Here is a 19,568-nt window from a genome sequence, read left to right on the forward strand (position 1 = left end):
CTTGGATGTTCGAGTCTGTGACTGAGGTTTAAATCCTTTAGGTTCATCCTATATGGAGCCACTTTGCCCTCATCTGAGATTCCATAGACACCAAGGGTATCAGCCATTTCTATCAGGCTAATAAGGAAGCTTGACGTGTATTTAATCTTATTTTTGGTGACACTGGCCAAGATGGTGGGTGAGTTGGTATCCCTCTTATGTCAGTGTTCTAAACTTAGGCGCACCTCTAAGGGTTATCCTTTTCGTATTGGTCTAATGTACTTACGTTTGTCTGTAATCAAGAAATCCTCCTTTTCAAAACAGCTGAACGCATTTTCTGCAACCAAGAATAGGTACCTAATGATAGAAAGGCCGTGAAGCCAAATTTGGTGAACATTTGTTTAGCAGTTTTGGAAATATGCAGGCAGAAAAATCTCCTATGGGAAATCACATTTCACTGATGACAGAAAAAAAGGGTATGAGACCCTCTAATAACTTCACAATCCTGCAATAGATCTTCACTAAAGTGAGCCTGCTTTTAAATGTTCTATTAAATATTTAATCCTCTAAGCTAGGCACAGATTTGTTGGGGAAGGGGGATAAAGTTATAAAGTAAATAAGGGTACAAATATTAGATTTTCTATGGAGGTATGTGTCTCCCTAACTATATACAAATGTAAGCCGTATCATGGACCGAAGAATTTGAAATCAATTGGATATAATTTGAATGTTGCCAGTGAATAACCATTGCTTTTACAGGAGCCGAAACTAGCAACTGTGATCAGGATACTGCTAGGAATTGTATGTGACAGGGACTTACTAAGGTAGCGACGTACATATTGAGTTGTGTAGCCTGGAAAAAGTGTCCTTTTAAACTCCAAACCTAGTGCCGGCGGATCAGTAAATAGAACTAAAAATGAAAGTGGCAAAACAATAAAGAAGAGTTTTCCTGTCAACAAATAAAGTGGGTAGATTAAATTAAAACATGTCGAATGAGACTTCAAAGAACTCACAAAGTTGTCGTTAAAAAGTGCCTTTGTGGTGGAAGGTGTTTTTAAGGACAGGACCCGTAGAGCTGGACAATTTGGTTTTCTATTTTCGCATAGACAAATATATTTAGAGCAATTGTAATAATGCACATTTGTGGAATTTTATCAAAAATCTACTTGTCCAAAGGAAAGGATGCTTCAGAAATGTGCTTCTCCTGTTAAAAATATCCACTTGTCCTTCTGAAGCCATTCAGTGAGGTGACAATAAAGGCAATGTTCTAATTATATCAGAGCTCTCACAACAGATTCTCCGATTATGCAAGGGCTCATAATGTATCAGGGTTAATTTTGCTATCTTTCTAAAAGTCTGCACATAGGTGTTGGAAATAACTGCGAAGTAATATTATTTCCAGGGTTGGGAATGCACTGTGAGTTTGTGCATACCCACAAATGTACACGTTTAAGGGTATTCATTCATTACTCCTCTCTAATCTTTCCCCACACTGGAAAAATAGGCTGGAAACACTGTAAAAGATTGGAAATGTACTCCTTATAAGGGCAAGAGTAAAATGTCTTCATGGCTGGGAAAAGGGAGGCAGTGAGATCATTTACAATTGCTTAACAGGTTTTTTGCATGGGCAAATATACTGGTGTACTTCTGCTGATACGAAAATGCAATTCTCAAACATGTATTGGGAGTATTAAATCTAGGCCTACATTCCCTTACATAAATCTGCATCAATGCAAGAACATATACCTGCCGGTACACTTTTGTGACTTTCCTAAACAATTTGGATCTTAATTTATTTGCATGCTGATGAGGATGATCTTACTGTAATTCTCCATTATTATTTTTCTAAAAATTGGCATGCATCATTACTCACTTTACTAAATAATGAATGAGAAACGGCATTGAAAATGAAACACTATTCCAGCAAAACAGTTTTTTGAGGCGCAAGGTTTTTGTGCACATTTTATTTTGAAAGAAAACACCAATCTTGCTTTCAAGGTTTTTCGGGTATTTGTTTATATAAATATAAGAGCATTTTAGGAGCATCTCTAGTAGTATCAAAATTGAAAAACACTGCAAATACGCATACATGTTTTTACAATTACCCCACTAGGATCACATCTCCTTGTATTTTCTTAGAGCACTTGCCCCACTTTTAAAGGCTCTTGCATTAACAAATTATAAATAGGGTTGAACAGCTCATACCTATGGACAGAAATAAGGCCTTAGTGCAGACAATCCTCTTTCGCAGACTATGGTACTGTAAACTGGCAGCCAAAGGATTTGTGCTAGAGGGATTGGGCCTACTTGTCCAGTGGGCAAAATAAACATAAAACGTGTTGTCCTGGACCACAAACAACACGTCTAGAGCGCAGGGTGATACAAATTCAATATCTCTGTTGTGACTTCCTATTTTGATCATATCAAATAATTTATTCCATCTCCCAGCAATGTTGTCAGCCTTTATCTTTTGGCACCCGTTAAGCAAACCAGACCAAATCACCCCAAAATCTGCACAAGGTTTAATGAAGATGTTTTATGAAATGTTACGATTCCTCAATTAAAAAATAAAAATGCTGTCCCATCGGCAACCCCTAACCCAATTTCGTAGAACTACAGGATGTAAGTGGAAGTTGTGGAAACGTTTCAGTTTCCATATGCAGATTCCTCCCTTTCCAAGCTTTATCATTCTCACAGTATAGGAAGGGTGACAAACAAGGATATTTTAATAAGAACAAACCCCACTGGGGAAATTTCATTATTAACCAACAGATGTTCCACAGAAAAAGGAAAAGGAGCAGCATATATAAAATTGTTAAGCATTTGATTTAATTCACATGGCCACAGTTCTCCCACCAGTTGCCCACAATTCTCTGACCTCTCTGATGTCCCATGAGGTCTGGCTCCTGTTTTGGGAGTGTTTATTCATCAGACATAATGGCTGAATCATCTGTCGCAAAGTATAAAAGCTTTTGTTATATATCTTAAATAATAAACCTACTTTTGACATGAACTCAAACTAATATGCACGAATACACAACCATCCCTCCCATTCTATCTAATCCCTCCCACCCTCCAAACTCAATAGGTGTTGAGACAGACTAGTGTCCTAGAGGACTCATTGTGAAATTACAGGGTAAATACATCAATCACTTTCGTTTCAAGCATCTGGAAAGTTGATGGGACACTTACAGTGAAGTTTTATATGGCGTCTATGAATGGTCGTTTTGTAAAAGTAACACAGGAGATTAGAAAAGGAAGATATTGGAACCTTGATATTTCTCTGTACATGGTGATTTAAGAAAAGTCAAGCACCATTTAGAGTTTGGCAGAAGGGGAATCAGCAGATTACCCACAACGTTCAACTCATGGTTCACTCCACCTCATTGAGAGGAGTGGGACCCATAAGGTTTATAATGACACAGCCTTATCTGTATCTTCGATTACAAATGTTTAATTGGTGGCCCATATGCTGTGATACCACTGGCAAAAATGCCAGGGTAGCCCAACCATATTTAGGGTGTCCTCAGGATGCAGATTTTGCCTTTCTTGGTCTACAGTAGCCCCCAGGCGTGAAAGAAAACTTCCAATGCATCAGGCCTGCTCATTTATAGACTGAAAGTCAAAAACTGCAGACAAGCCCCCATATCACATGGGCGCCAGTTAGCAATACATTTTTGCTGTATGACCTCCAGCCATGATGAAGGCAGTACTTACAGCAAAGCTATACCTGCAATGCTGGCTGAAATATCTGAACTTGGCCAGAGGTCTTACACGGGGCAGGCAGAAGCAGGGACTACGATACTCATATGAGCCCCCACAAAATAGCTGGAAAAAAGTTTGGCAAAGGGTTATTTTAAAGCAAATTGTGATAAAGAATTTAGAGAGAATTCAAGAAAGTTTCTGAAATTTCTGTTATTGATAGTACGTCACCCGACCGTTATTTTAGTCTCTCTATGAGCTTTCTGTTATTGAATCCAGATGTACAACACAACAGCTGATGACATACCTGCCTGGACTATTGGCTTTGTCAACAGTTTACAGCTGTTTAAGATAAATGAGTAATAACAATAATTTTGTTGTAAACGTTTAATATTGAAACCGTTTCAATTCTGAAATTGTGAGACAATGAATTAAAGAATATTAAGGCCAGTGGAAGGAGTATTAGTCTTCAGTTATGTGCACTATATGTTAGACATGTATGCCCTTATTCTCTTCACCTCTTGTCCATCTGCTTATATTGAACCTCTTCTATTTCCTCTCCAGTATCCTCTTTTCACTCTCTTCTGAACACAATACCTCGCATCTCCTTCATTTCACTGACCTCTAACATACACTGGCACTCACTCACATATAAGCACTTTATTTTCTTTTACTTTCGCATTGCCAATATTTTGACAATTGTGTAACCCCCATCACAGAATTCCGCTTGTAACCAGAATACGTGACCATTGTTCTGTTTGCTCTGCAGAGAGGCCAACCACTTGACAGGCACTGAGAGAAACTCATACTACCTTCAGACTCCAGGGCAGAGCTCTCAACTGCAGCTGTCATAAACTCCTCGAGAGACTCAGGTCAAAGTGTGAACTATACCAAGTGTAATAAGAGGCATGGAAAAAACACATATGCACAACATGGTGGAAATAGCGAACATACTTAGGGAATGCAAGATTAAGTAAAACCTGTGAAACAGAAACATGAACTAAATCGCTGACATGCGTTATTTAAATGTTTTTAACATTCACTGTTCAGAAGTCTATCAGAGTTTTAGCATTAATGTTAAGGGCAGAAATACAAGGCCTGAGAGGGACTTGTTTCAATGTGTGTTTTAATGCAATGTGTTATGCCAGATCGCCAGAATCACACAACGAGAAACATCCAGGTTGCTACAACGTGTCTTTAAAATCAAAACAAGTCCAAATTGGACAACATGTTAGAACCATTGTGCTGATCAATCTAAATAAAAAAGGACCTAAATAAGCAGCAATATGCGTGCCATTTTCTAGGCATGCATAATTATAGCATTTAATGGTTTTTGACATTTATCTGGTATTCCACAAACCAGGACACGATATGCACAACTTTCTCCCGTTGTGCTCGACTCCCTCAAAAGCTGAGGAAACTTTGATCAATTTCGCCAGGCAGCAACATTCCTGTATGACTTTTGGATCAACTTCACTGGGGAGCGAATACAGCAGCTCCACTTCTAAAAGGGCCAGCAACCTACAACCACGACCAGGCATCTCAGCACAACATACCTGATGCAAGTTTATCATTAACACCTAACATTACTGAGGACAAGGCACCAAATCTCACTTTCCGTGCTTGTGTTAATATCAGTGAATACGATGTAAATGTACACCATGAAATGTGCAGGCCCAACAGCAGCAATACCAGTAAATGCAAGGTCGATGTACACCATAAACTATGCACGTATAACAATGTAAAAAATAGTAAAATAAATGTCGATGTACCCTATGACAACTTTACACACAATGATGAGAATGTCTTTAAACATGAATGACTGCCATGTTTTATGCACACGCAGCAACAAGATCATATAATTGCTGCCAAATTCACCCTAGATGACCTCCCCATCAATCCACTACTTTTAAATTGCAACTACCTCACTAATTTGTAAATATGACCATCTGATGCTGCTGTTGTTTTTTTGCGTACTTTGAACATGGATTATTGGCGAATTGTTTTTATACGAAGACTCTATGATCTGGAGATCCTTTTGTATGGAGATTTGTATACGGTTTGTATTACAGAACCTGTTTAGAAATGGACTGTATTGCATTTTTGTATGGTTTTGAACCGAATAAAGATTTTCTGACTGACCCTCAAATAGCAATGATTCTGAAAATATAATAAAAGTAAAAGGGTTAACAACACACTCAGTGTGTGATATGAGTTGTTCAAAAGACAGATCTACTGTGGCAAATGCTGTTTCAGGTGAGCATCAGCAGAATAAACAAGAATAAGGCAGTAGGTTGGAAAGGAAAGTAGGCCACTTGAGGAAACCAAAACATTCTGCAACATTAAGAAACACAAGGTGTACACAAGATAAGAAATGAAATAAAATATAGGCATTGACAAAACCAACAGGTCTCATCTTCATAATGGTAGTGCTAAGCTATTGGATTTGTCACTGCTTGATTGTACAGCATTGTTTAGAAAAGTACAACAAAAACATTTAAAGTACTGGAGGAAAAGCAAACATGAATATTAATGTATCTCTAAACTGAAAATGTAATTAGTTATTTTCAATCGATATAAAGTACATGGTTTATTTTTCACATTTCATGCTGAAAACTCTAGACATAATTTAAAAATCCTTTTGCCCGTTATCCACCTTAAAAGTAAGAGTACTTAAAAAACATAACAGCTGTCTAAGGAAGTATTAATATATAAAGAAAAATGCTTTAATTTCCATAAAACTCTGAAATGGACCAAATGCTCAGGCCATTTAGTAAATGTAGGAGTCCGGTGTGTGGATTAATGACTCTCAAAAAGAACAGGCAGCTCCTATCCGGCACAATAAATGCTGCATTTTTTAGGCAAAATATAGGCTTTCATGCAACATTTATAAGGCAGAAAAGAAAACTAACCAGATAAAGTATGCTCTTTATACAAAACCTGAAAAATATAAATGTGCTGTACTTTTCCAGATGACATGGGAGGGATGGGATGCAACACAGAGCACGGGGTGTGGATGTGAGGGAGGAAACAGCACATAGGAGAGTCAGCAATAAAACACGTGTGCTCCCCTGGAGTGCTCATGGAAAAAGAAAAAGTAGTTCCCTAAAAGGATCCAAATCATTCAGTCAAAATGATGGCACGAACCTGTGCTCGAGGGGAGGGCCCAAAACAAAAGAAGTAAAGAAAGCCATTGATTAAGAAGCAAGCAAATGAGACTGACAAGAAAGCTAACCAGTGGTAATCAGTGAGCTGACCCAAAGCCTACTGTAAGCATTGGTATTGTCCGCAATAATAATTTTTCGACAACAGACAGCGAAAAGTTGTTTGTAGGTGATACATAATCAGTTCTCTAGAGAGTAAAGTTTAGTACTAACATGCACAACAGAATATGCATTTAAGGAATGCAGTGCTAGGAAGCAGTCTATAAGCCATGTTAGAGGAAACGATCAAAACACATATCTGGCTACAATTAAATCTAGTGAATATGTTAACAAGCATGTTAAGGCTGCATAGATTTTTTATTGGAACATTAACATGTATGTGAAGCATAAGGCTAACTCAGGTAGTATGGTTTTGATGCTGTTCTCAGTCAGTGACACTTTCTCCTTGACTGCTTACTTTCTCACAACTGAGTCTGGTCTGTGCTTTTGCTCTGGGTCCTTAGTGCCTTCTTTCCCAGCGTGCACTACCGCACACATAATGCCATACATTAACTATGAATATCAGTAGGTTATTTGTAGTTTATAGTTTCTCCTGGGATTTTATTTTCCATCCAGTAAGAGCGTTAAAGGACGAATCAAGCTGTGTAAAGGCGTAGGATCTATAAGATTCCAAGCCTTAGGAATTTGCTGAAAGGCATATGTTTCTGTGTTTGTGTGATGCTGCATATCCCCATCCACTCAAAAAGTCAACCAATCTGAATGCTCTGCAAAGAGTGTTGATACGTTTGACTGTGTTGTTAGGAATGTATTTTTAACATGTTCCTGAGTACGTTCAAACAATTACAATAAAACCCAGAAGCACTTGCTTTAGGAACAGAATAGAATTCTAATAAGTCGTCAAAAAATGGACCATATGTGTATTTGGTTGCGCATGGCAAGTCAATGCTTTACAAATGCCCAAGTTCACAATGTCATATATGATGAGTCGGGTCTCCAGCGAGCCTTAAACATTTTTGACTCATTCTGTAAAGAACGGGGTCTTGAGGTTAATGTAAATAAAACCAAGTTGATGGCCTTTGGGCAAAAGCGTCAATCTCGACCCAATGTGTCTTTGAACAATATCAAACTAGAGTTGGTAAATGTTTTTACATACCTTGGGGTCGAGATATCAAGTAAACTTGGTTGGTCAAGACACATAGAGAAGGCGGTGTTGAAACACCAGCAGATTTCTGGAGCACTCAGGGTCGAGCAAGTAAAATCCAAAACCAGGCCTATAAAACCTGTTCTCATGGTTTATGACGCAAAAGCCCTGGGCGCAACCCTTTATGGGGCTGAAGTCTGGGGCTTTGAGAGTCTTACCACCCTTCAAAGATCTGAGAACAGGTTTGTGAGAGGGATAACTAGTCTCCCTCAAAGTACCCCACTGATACCGCTTGGTTTAGATTTAGGTAGAAGATCGCTTAGTGACCGTGCCCGACTGAGGCCTATCCTTTATTGGAGACGGCTATGGACAACCGTGGAAATAAGACACTACGCTGAGGGGTTCTTAGCATTAGCCAAACTAGATGTTTTCCATAAAATTACATGGCTAAAAACGTTAAGGGATGTCCTTGCAGAACTTGGGCTCTCCAAATTGTGGGAAAACCCCCTTGGGGAAGTATTCCCTAGTAAATCCAGTATTAAAGAACTATATTGGAACCACATTGATCAAAAACTTTGGAGGAGCGTAACCTCGGAATCCATGGGGGGTAGATTCATGGAAATTAAACAAAGACCATCCTTAGAAAAGTATTGGGACAGTATAACTGTCCCAATAGATAGGAAATTATTTTTCCAGTTAAGGGCAGGCTCTCTCCCCCTGAGGTGTATGACGTCCAGGTGGAAAACTGGAGGTAGCGCGTGTTGTCCGTCATGTGGGGCCCCCAATGAAAACATCGCACACTTTCTTTTTTTATGTGTGGCTTATGTAACTCCAAGAAAATCTTGGTTGGCTCCAGTTTGTAGGAACCTTGGTGTCCTAAGTGGTGTTGAGGGGCTGAGAATTATTTGTTCCTCCACTGAAATGTCCATCGTAGTCGGAACCGCCAAATATCTGGGGTGGGCATGGTCAATAAGGAGGAGGGCTCTATCCACTAATGTGTTCTGAATTTTACATATTCCTATGTATGATTTATCTTTGCAGATAGCAACTGGGAGACATATATGAATTTTAATTTTAAAATGCGGTTAACACGTATGGTATGAGTTTTTATTGTATAAACTCGGGAATGGTCCGTAACGCGGAGGTTTCTATATTGTAACATGCATCTAGTTTCCGCATATTATGAAAAAGCTTATTTTTATTCCAATTGATAAATGATTTTTATGTTTATGTATTAGGTATTTTTAACCACAAATTACTTGTTATAGAATGTTTGATGTTTTTAAGAAATGTATGAATTTATATGTGTGTGCTTTTATGAGTGTATAACTCGAATAAAGCTTTTTCTACATATATGATGACAAAATCATTAGCGGTGAATAGTCACAATATGAGGTAACCTTTAGATGAACATAAGTGCCCAAAAAGGTGCAATGTGTATAGTACAGACATGTGGTACATAAAAGAAAGCAATACTGTGCATGTTCTGTCATATATTAGCTGGCTGACTGTCAGCTGATTGGAGGTGTACAGGAGAAAGATTTTCAAGAAGATAAATTGCACAGCAGCATTCATAAAAATGGTAAGGAAACACCTACTGTTGAAATGATAAATGAATTAGAGCGTTTCACCCGACTAAAACAACAAACCAAACCAGTAAAATAAGCCTAAGTTGGCAATGACATTTATTTGCATGAGGAGTGTTTTGGGTGAGAAAAAACTGTCTGATTTGTCATAATACTCAAGGTGGCAAGTACTATACGCAAAGCAACAAGTGGAATTCTCGCCTTTTGTATGGAGTTGTTCAAGACATGGACAAAACTCAGCGTGATGAGTATCACTCATTCTCTGTGCTCTCTGGTGGAAGATGTGCATTCTCAAACATAGGAGAAAGGTGAAATTGGCAAAAGGAGGGCATTTCTTACTGGGAAGATGGACATATTACATAGCTTAATGTAGTGATGTGTTTTGCTCCTGCCTCTGCCCTGCAATCTTCCAAAACTACTTTCTCGAGCTCAAACATTTCCTGCTAAGGTTTTAGATAGACACCTTAAAATTTTACTTCATGCAGACGAATTAATTATAATAGACTGGACCCAAAATCTTCAGTGTCAATTAAATTATGCTTTTATTGAAAGAAAGGGAAATTAACTTTTAACACTACAAAGATGAGAATAGTCATTGTAATTTTTGGTAGGAAACGAGCTACCATAGATGGAGTAGAGCAATGTGAAAAAATACCCATTTTGCATGGTCACCATCACTTTTTGCTGAATTATATTGCTGGGTTTTTGACTGTGCACAACGGGACTATGCTATCCAGTGGCCAGTAAATGTGCGCTGGGTAATCATTGGTTAATCCTGATTGCCATATTTAACTTTCTTGTAAGGCCGTACTATATGATATAAGAGCAACATATCCCACGGAAAGTTAACTGTCACATGTGTACTGGTGCACTTATTATGCCAACCACTAGAGTGACTAGAGTGACAAGGAAAACATGGCTTCCGGCCTACCAATGTAGCATGAGCGCTGTAGTTTAAACCTGAAGTCTGACCTGCAAAAATAAACCTTTAACAGGGGAAAACCAGCCTTTTAAATCACAAATCACCCTTACATAGGCATTGTAAACCTCAAGGCAAGGTGCCTGTTATTTAAAAGTGGGACATGTAGAAATGTGATGTCACTATGTACCTATAGTGACAAATTTCCGTAAGCTATTCTCTCTGGGCAAGGCTCTGACTGCCTGATGAGAAAAATTAGAGTGCAGATTAAAATATAAATTCTGCTACCTTAGGTTTTGCACAATCTAGAAAAATGGTTTACCCACCAGTTTTAATAATTATTAAAAATCCAATTCAAAGTTATATGTTTAATAAATATTTAGAAAAAGTACCTTTTCAAAAGTTACCTATTTCCTGCCTGAAGCTCGTGAAGGCTACATTTAATTAGATTGACAGCAGCTGCCTAGTCAATGCTTTACCTTAATGAGATGGGAAACATGCTCTCAGAGCCGAGACAGTGGCATAAGCCTGGTAACAGGTTAATCTGATTGTGCATAGTGAGATACACAGCCGTTCAAGAAGGGCAGCTGAGGAGGTTACAGGAAATTTGTTAGCTTGAAAGGGACAGATAGGAAGCCTGCCTTTCATATTTAGTGCAAGGGCAGTCCTGAGGGAGAGGAAGCCTTTGTTCTTTGGGGCAAAGGTAGCTCAATGGGAGGGGGAGCAGGTCCCAGAACCAGCTGGGTAGTTTAGGAGAATATTGCTCATTTTCCTAAACACACCACTGCCTGGCACAGAAGCTGTTTGCAAGGCCAGTAGGCCTGTGCACTCTTGGATTCTGCCTACAATTGTACATTCCGGGACGGTTTGCAGTAGAACCTACCGGATGTACTGAAAAAATGGTTAGGGTTGTCCCCAGGATATTTTGCCATTAGTTAGAGAGTGTCAGTGAGTCACCTCCACCCATTGGCTATTGGACTATACAGAAATGGACCTCACCATCAGCTCCTCATAGCACTTTCTGGACCTTTGGAAGAACAGAGGAATGTCTGCACCTGCTGTTTGAGACATGTGAGGAGATCTGAAAGAATGGACCTGCTCCCACTTGTACCCAGGACATAAAAAGTGGGCTCCAAAGATCAGTTTACTGACCTCCTGGGTGGCTACAGAAATACAACAAGCTGCAAGAAGCCTTTCTCCTTAAGTGCCCACCTGACCAGTTGCACCTGAAATGGACCCTGGTGGTTGAGGGCCCTGGAGTAAGTTCTTACTCCTAAGTGCTCTCCCTGAGGTCCTGGAATTCTTGGCTGTGTGTAATTGGACATCTTCAGCAACTTCTGATATGTTGGGACTTCCAGATCTTTGCAGGAATGGGGTTTACCAGGTAAGTCAATACACTCAAGGCGCAACCTTGGTGGCCAAGAAAATGAAGTTGATCCCGCGCAGAGTTTTTGAGGATCAATAAAGCGGTTCAGTGGACCCTTGCAGCAAGCCTATCGATAAGACCTTCCAGGACAACCTGTAGCCTAGAACCGCTGAAAGATTCTGAGCCCTAAAGAAGCGATTAAGTCCGAACAAAGAAATCATGACTGGCCAAAGAAGGGAAATCTATCTGACCGACAACAGGATTTCTTTGGTCACGAAATTTGACATTTTCTCCCTTGGAACTTTCCCCATCAGAACCAACAGCTTCAGTGGGACCGGGTCCAACAACTATCTGGCCTTGATAGTACTTCCTAGGATACAGACTGCAACGTTGCCCCACTAAATGATTTTAACTTCCATTTCAGAGAGTAAGTCCTAAGGTTAAAACTTTGACCAGTACAAACATGTTTGGGGTATCAGACCTCCGCTTATTTGCGACTTCTTGAAATTGCACCAGGATCGCAATCAACCACAAAGTGATTACCGATTGGCACTTTACTTTTTCTTTGCACTTTTTCTTTTTTTAAATTCATAATTTCAGTTCCCCTTATTGGATTTTTGTTGTTTGATTCCACTTTATTTATTCAATTTCAGTCCATTTTTATAAATTGGAATGGGAATTCTATTGCATTGTGTTTATGACTTTTTAACTGTATTAATACTTTTAAATGCTCTACACTTATTCCTCGAAGTTAAGTCTGTATCCTCTGAGCCATAGCTAGCTAGGGGTTGAGCTCAGGTTTAATTTATTAAAACCTCTTTCTAGACCTAACAGGTAAGTGCCTTTATTGCTTATGGTAGATTACCATCTACCCCAATTAGGAATTCACTTTCTTACAAGCATATAAAGCTTATTTAGGAGTTACTTTTAATGTAAGCCACTTTTGGAAAATGACTACAGGAAATGCCCATGTGATGATGAATGACCTCGGTTGTTAAACCAAATGGCCTGTCTCCGTGACCACTCAAACATTTAAACAATAAACATCACCCATTGCCTTTTATGGGTCAGCACCATTATTTCTGGAAAGCACCTTTAATTTTAGGTTTTGGAAGCAAGCTGTTTCATTGCCTCACTTACGCTTGTATTACTTAAACTAAATTTTGAGGCAGGAATTTCTGTTATTAAAATTGTTCACTAAAATTTCACTGTGGACCATCTCTAGACCTCCCCACTACTCCACATTTAGTCTACTGTTGATCCTATGTAGGCAAGTGAATCATCACGGATGGCTAAACAGGAAAGGTCCTGGCCTTGCCAGTAGATATGCTAAGGGATTCCCGGGCTAGCACTCAAGTAGGTTGAGACATGAAAGCTGCCAGCTATCTGCATCTCAGTTGTTGCAGCTTGATCTGCTTGTACTTGGTGCCCATTCCAGTGTCCACACACACTACTAAATGCAAAGATGTGGGTGGTGGAGCACATGAGCCACACTGTCTGCCCTCAACGTACCCTCTGTTGTTCCCTTTATTTCAGTGCTAAGCAAACTAAATGCTAAAAGATTGTAGTTATCATAATCCATAAAATAATGTAATATATTGTAGATTGTGATACCTTTTATTAAAACAATCAGAAAGTACAAACCGGTATCAGAAGTAAACTGTATCCTATTTACCCTGTAACAATCAATGTCTTGAATTACCTCTTGTTTCTTCATGCTGTTGCTGTTCTTCTTCTTCAGATTCTTGCTCCTCTTTGACAACAATGTCATAAAACATCTGGAATGCCTAAATCAACAAACACTAAAGTCAAATCAAGATAAATGTTCTCTCAACGCTTGAATGTACACTCTATCCTTCTTCCTCAATTTCATTGAGGTTTTGATTCTTGAGATCGTAACAGTCTTTTCAGAAAGCCCTGTGTAACTGCAATGGTAAAGCCCACTATTGCACTCCCAACATCAAACAGTGTGACTGCTTTTGAGATTCTTGGAACACGCTTATTTACAACACAGAAGTAATTCAGAGTTTTGCATACTGCACCGTTCTAATGGAACCATTTCTCTCTTTCTTACTTCAGTTTAATTTCTGAAGAAATGTCTTGTGAATTGCTGTGGCAGGTATACGTTTGAGCATCCATTCTATATCAAAGATTTTTACTTTTAGTAAAACCAGATTATACTTATTATACAGCGCCTAGATTGCCAAATAAGTATCAAAGAAACCAGCCATAGTTTGGCCTTACCCCCTTGACCAAATTGTGTTGTTTTTGGGTGGATTACTTAATTTCACTGTGCCTAATTTCCCTTGTTTACCAGAACTATGAACATATAACAAGTGCTGTACCTGTGACTGAACATATACATTTTACATGTAGATGAAATCTGCAAGATCTGGTCAGGGAAAACATTTTATGGGCTTGATTCCCACAGAAATTGATGCCTGCAAGTTCTGTTTATATCAGTAAAGGAGGTTTTAAACTCATAAAATTACTTACTTGCATGAAAATGTACTTGTGATCAAATCTAACCACAGGGGCTGAAAGTAGGTAGGAAGTGGAATTTACCGAACAGGAATGCCCAGTGGGCTTACACACAACTACAACTAACGACTCACAATATTCACTAATTCACCTCCAACCCTTACACAAAAGTTGGTAACTTACTCCTGAACACGGAAAGAGTAATACAATTCACAGTGTGGTTCAGAGACCGCATACCCATCCCCTCGAATAATAACAGTAGAGGTGTACTGAAAAAAGTTCTCCCCATCTATACATTTTTCCCCTTGGCATAAAAAATAAAAAATAGTTTTAGCAAGTACATTTGCTTGGTAGATTTTCGCAAGTGCAAATATATGCAGGTTTATTTGCCAATTAAAGAAAAATGGAATTTACAAACATTTTCTAGGAGTGCATGTGGAAACCTGCAACAGTTAATACTGCTAAAAGGACTTAGCAGTATTATAATTTTTATTTTGATCTGCATTGTAGTTTTCTATATAGAACAGCTTGGCTTTCCACAGTGAAGATAGGTTTAGAGCATTGTGACTCTACAGACTTGGCAATATTAATGTTCTACATGCCCCACTGTTAAATCCATTGCACCCAACCTACTGAGCTACAAGGCTTACATAGGGTTGACATGCTAATATTTGAAAGGAAGGTTTTTACCTATCAAAAAGGGTTATTTTAACAGGTTGCACTGCATGTTTTGCACTGCAGCAGTCAGGCTACACAGGGTAGGCCTATATCTGCATTGCCACTGGCAGATGGCACAATAGACAATATTGTCCTCAGGTTGCATTTAACTTCCAGGCCTTGTGTGCACTTTCTACATAATGTACTACGGACTTACACGCAAGTTAAGTTTGCCAGTTAGGAATATGCCTGCTTATCCATGTTTAGAGGGGGAGCACAGGCACTTCATTCCTGGTTAGCAAGGATAAAGTGATCAGAGTACTAAACCGAACAAAAATGGGGTCCAGCAAAAGGTGGAAAAATCTGGGGTGACCAGGCAGAAAAGACAGATTTCCTACATTCCCCATAACATTTTTAGTTTACATTGATTCTCCAGCACACGTTTGCTTCAGTGACACCTTAGATAAATGGTATTTAAAATGGCAAGATAGTTTTTTTCTAAATTATCTGCAATTTTCATCTGCATTATTTCAAATTGCAAATATTGTTTTTGAACATTTTATTTTCAAATCAAACAATCACTAATTTTGTTTTTATTCCTCTGCATACATTGGCCTTAAATCAATTCTGGGAGCACTAGAAATAGCCACAAATTGTTCGGTTTTTATATTGAACCCCAATCAGCTATGCAAGATGGACTGACAGCTCAATCCATTTCCATAAAGCGCTCGCTTTACAGTAAAGCTTCTGAAATAATAAATCATATATACAATTTTAAACATGTTATACATGTGGCTAAATATAATGTCTTAGCAGACAATCCTCATTTCTGCAATATACATGGATACTGTAAACTGGCCTCAAAAGAGTTTTTGCTGCAGGGAATTTAACCTACTTGTCTAGAGGACAAAATCAACACGAACAATTGTTGCCCTCGCCCCCAAACATATGTCCTCAGCATCAGGCTACAGGAATTCCCAACCCCTGTGCTCTCCTTCTATTATAGAACGAACATTGAAAATACAATAGGTCTCGCCTTTGATTAAGTTAAAGCCATTTGCTTTGCTAATGGTATTGCATAGCAAAGCAAATGGCTTCAACTTGATGAAAGGCGAGACCTATTGCATGTTTAATGCTTGTTTTCAGGACTGCAGTGACAGCAGGCACATCGATGTGCGTATGCTTCAGAGGCGCAACAAGAACCAAATTTCGGGGGGGGGGGCTACTACAATTTCAGAGGGGATGATTCTTCCAGCAATATGCAGAGTGGAGATGCAGGGGCTCTAAGAAGGGGTGAAAACACAACACAGCCTCGTTTGCATGTAAATGATCTTTTTAAGACCTGTGAAGTACTCAGGTGCAGCTGTGTGTGTGCCCAGCAAGCTGTCTTAGCTAGAAGTTACGGCATGATGTCATGCCAAGTGACCGTTGTACGGGAAGGGAAATCCTTTAAAGAGAGTCATTTTCTCTCTGATTTCCCTTCCCTTTTTGAAACTCAGGAGCAGCAACATTGTCGTGGTGTCACCAGTGCTTTAAGTGGAAGCTTTTTCAATATTATATACTAGCCATAGTTGCGGCTTATTTCTCCTATGAAACTAACAACAATTGACAAAGCCAGTAGTTCTGACTTGTAGGTATGATGTTACTTGTTGTATCATATATCTGGATGCAATGACAGAAACAGCCGGGCAGCACACTATGCCAAGCACAGATTTTAAGCATGTGTGTTTTAAGCCACGCCCTTAATTATGCTGGCCACGCCCCTTTGAGAGACCCCCCAGTTTTTTCATCCCACTTAAAGCTCCGGGTATGAGACACACACCCTTGCACTATGGGTGTGTGGGTGGAGCAAAGCAGCCAAAAGTGTGCCAGTGCATTTGGAAGGAGAAATAGCACCAGATCCTTAGATATGGTGCTGTTCTGCTGCCTCCCTTTGACACAACGCAGCCACTTTGGTTGCTGCACTACATTACTTCACCCCCTAAATCTTTTTGTACATTTTGTGGCAGCCTATGTGCGTACACTTGTAGAGTAATGAGTTGCATAGTCAGAGGGCTTTCAGTCTCCGGTGGGTCCTCATAGCACTATGAATGCATGTCACAGTGCCCAACTGCACCAATCACAATTCAGTTCTGTGACTGTCTAGTTGCACACACAGACATCTGCAGTTATCGCATTACCCAACTGAGCTTTTATAACACACAAGTGCATTTCTTATAGATTAATTTAGCTTGTACTTATGTTTTTTATTTAAGGTGTGTGGATTACATTTTATTCTAATTTAGCAGATGACGAAAGGACAACAGAATAGCTGCAGAATATTTGGTTCTTTTAAGCCACATCCAGGCCCCTCCTCCATTGAGCGCAGGCTCACAGTTCCAGATGTTTTTATGCACTTTAACCGCTGAGGGTACCTTGTAATGTCAACATGTTATGGTGGCCGAAGCTCCTTGTGAAATCTTAGGGTCTTTTCTATGCAGACCGTTTCTTCCTATTAATTGTCTTTCTTAAGGACGTGGAATGTAGTACCGCGGGTCTTTGTGGCTGAACAACAAAGATAGGGCGTGGCCAGGAGTGCACATGCACAGGTGACATAGAGGAGAGCTGGGAGGAGCAGACGAGTAACAGAGATCGGGAGGCGAAATCAGGGCTGAGAAGCACAGGGTAGAGGGAGCATGCAGATACGAAGGAAGAGGAGTAGAGGACTGGGGCAAGAGTGAGCTTTGGAGTTGAGGTTAGAGAGATAGGCGTGATCTGCGGGCGGCTAAAGGTGAATGAAGTGACTGAGTCCGGGCGGGAGGAGTTGGGACACAAGCTGAACGAAAGACGTAACTTGAAGATAGAGGTGCTTATTAGACGGATGAACCCAAATGAGAGAGCGGAGAGGCGGGAGAAGAGGATACCAGCAGGAGGAAAGGAAAGACGAGTTGTAGAGTGAGGAGAGGGACAAGGCTCCATGGGAGTGGGAGCTAAAGGAAATAGAAGAAGAGAAATACAAACCAAAGTAGACAGAGGGGAGAACCGACGTGGAGATACGTGAGAGCGACAGGAATAATATGAGAGAGCCTTGGGATTGTTAGAGAAACAGAAATATAAGAGGAAAGAAACAGGGAGGAGAAAAAGACCAGGGAAGGAATCAAAAGTGAAGAAAAGGTTACATCCCTGTGGAGCGAATGACGATCCAAGGGGGCGATAGTGCGAGCGAAGTGCACAAGGGAGAAAAGGAGCAGCTGTGTCTCTGAGAGAGACAGAAGGAACGGACTGCTCAGGGAGAGAGACAGAGGGAAGGGGAAACAAATAGTGCTTACCCAGTAATTAAAGGCCATAGTCTAACACGGCCAGTAAAAGATCAAATCCCGGTGGGCGGGGCCAAAAGTGGACAGGGCGGCAACAAGGAGGGACTAAAAAGCCTCCTTAACAATAAAATGGCAGCGTTTAGCCTAAGCTATGATGCGAACCAATGGGAAAAGGAGGCTGGGCTTCAAGTCCCCTTTCTCAACCGTATTGATTTCAAGAAGCTCTTGAATGCCAAGAGCAGCGCATGCGCGCTGCTATCGCCAGCCGAGACCTAAAAAACAAGGAGGGAGGACAACTGAATGTGTATATTATAGAGAGTCTCTCTAAACATGTTACAGGGAGGGCTAGAGGTAAAGAGAGAAATTGGTGATTTTACAGTTTAAAGTTGGGTATGGGTAAAGGGAGATAAGGGTCATTTTAGGGTTTAAGGATGGTAAAGGTATAGGGGGTAAGAGTGATGTTCAGGAATGGGTAGAAATGAGGGTTGTAAGAGTGAATTTATGGTTCAGAGGTGGACAGAGGTAAAGGGGGGTAAGGGTGATTTTAGGGCTCAGAGGTAGGTAGAGGTAAATGAGGTTAGTGTGATTGTAGGGTTTCTTCAGTTAGTAGACTCTAAGGGAGGAAAGGTTGATTTTATGGTTTGGGTTTTTATAAAGGTAAAGGGCAGTAAGGGTGATTTTAAGATTTGGTGGGTAGAGGTAAAGGGAGTTGAGGGGGATTTTAGGGTTAAGGTGGATAGAGGTAAATGGAGGTAAGGGTGATGCTACAAAATTCTCCCTAATCTGTGATCAAGTTGTCTTGCAAGCAAAACAAAGCAAAAAAAGAACTACAATGTGAGCGCAAGCAGTACACAACACAAATCAAGAAAACAGTCCGTGATACAGGGAAGAAAATCACACAAGACAAACTGCAACCCTATACACCCTTACCAATGAAAAGCAAGAAAATAAGAGTGACAATGAAGCTAAACAGAGGAAAGTAATGGGCTGTAAAGAGATCTTTTAAAGTTTTTTTTAAGTACAAAAGATCTTTGCAAACGACAGCGTATGCGGGGTCTCAAGCAAGACCTAAAATGGAACAGAAAAAAAGCCTATTGCCTACAAACTTTGCCAGATTCATTTGCTCTCATGGGACTGGTAAAGGATCACACCAATTGTTCTATTCTCCCAAGGATACACCCCATCAAAACTTCTCCAATATATAAATCATCTGCTAAGGATTGGGGAGGGCAGCTGGGGGATCAAAAGACTTTACAGCATGAGGAAAAAAATTAATT

General features: G+C 39.9%; 1 protein-coding gene across 3 annotated transcripts in view; it reads right to left on the reverse strand.

Annotated features, from left to right (window-relative positions):
• The window catches only part of LOC144781483 (E3 SUMO-protein ligase ZBED1-like), an 86,063-nt gene that overhangs the window by 26,112 nt on the left and 40,383 nt on the right, over window positions 1-19,568 (reverse strand). The window contains exons 2-3 of one of the 3 annotated variants that reach the window (XM_078660359.1): window positions 13,560-13,644; window positions 2,858-2,929 (exon numbers count right to left, since the gene is read on the reverse strand). The exons of 1 other annotated variant lie outside the window; for it this stretch is intronic. In XM_078660359.1, coding sequence (XP_078516485.1) covers window positions 2,858-2,873 — 16 coding nt within the window. In that variant the 5' untranslated portion in view covers window positions 2,874-2,929; window positions 13,560-13,644. The remainder of the gene's footprint in view (window positions 1-2,857; window positions 2,930-13,559; window positions 13,645-19,568) is intronic. One more of the 3 variants, XM_078660358.1, reaches the window with a different exon arrangement.

Source organism: Lissotriton helveticus, chromosome 9 (assembly GCF_964261635.1).
Source record: "Lissotriton helveticus chromosome 9, aLisHel1.1, whole genome shotgun sequence".
Classification (NCBI taxonomy): Eukaryota; Metazoa; Chordata; class Amphibia; order Caudata; family Salamandridae; genus Lissotriton; species Lissotriton helveticus.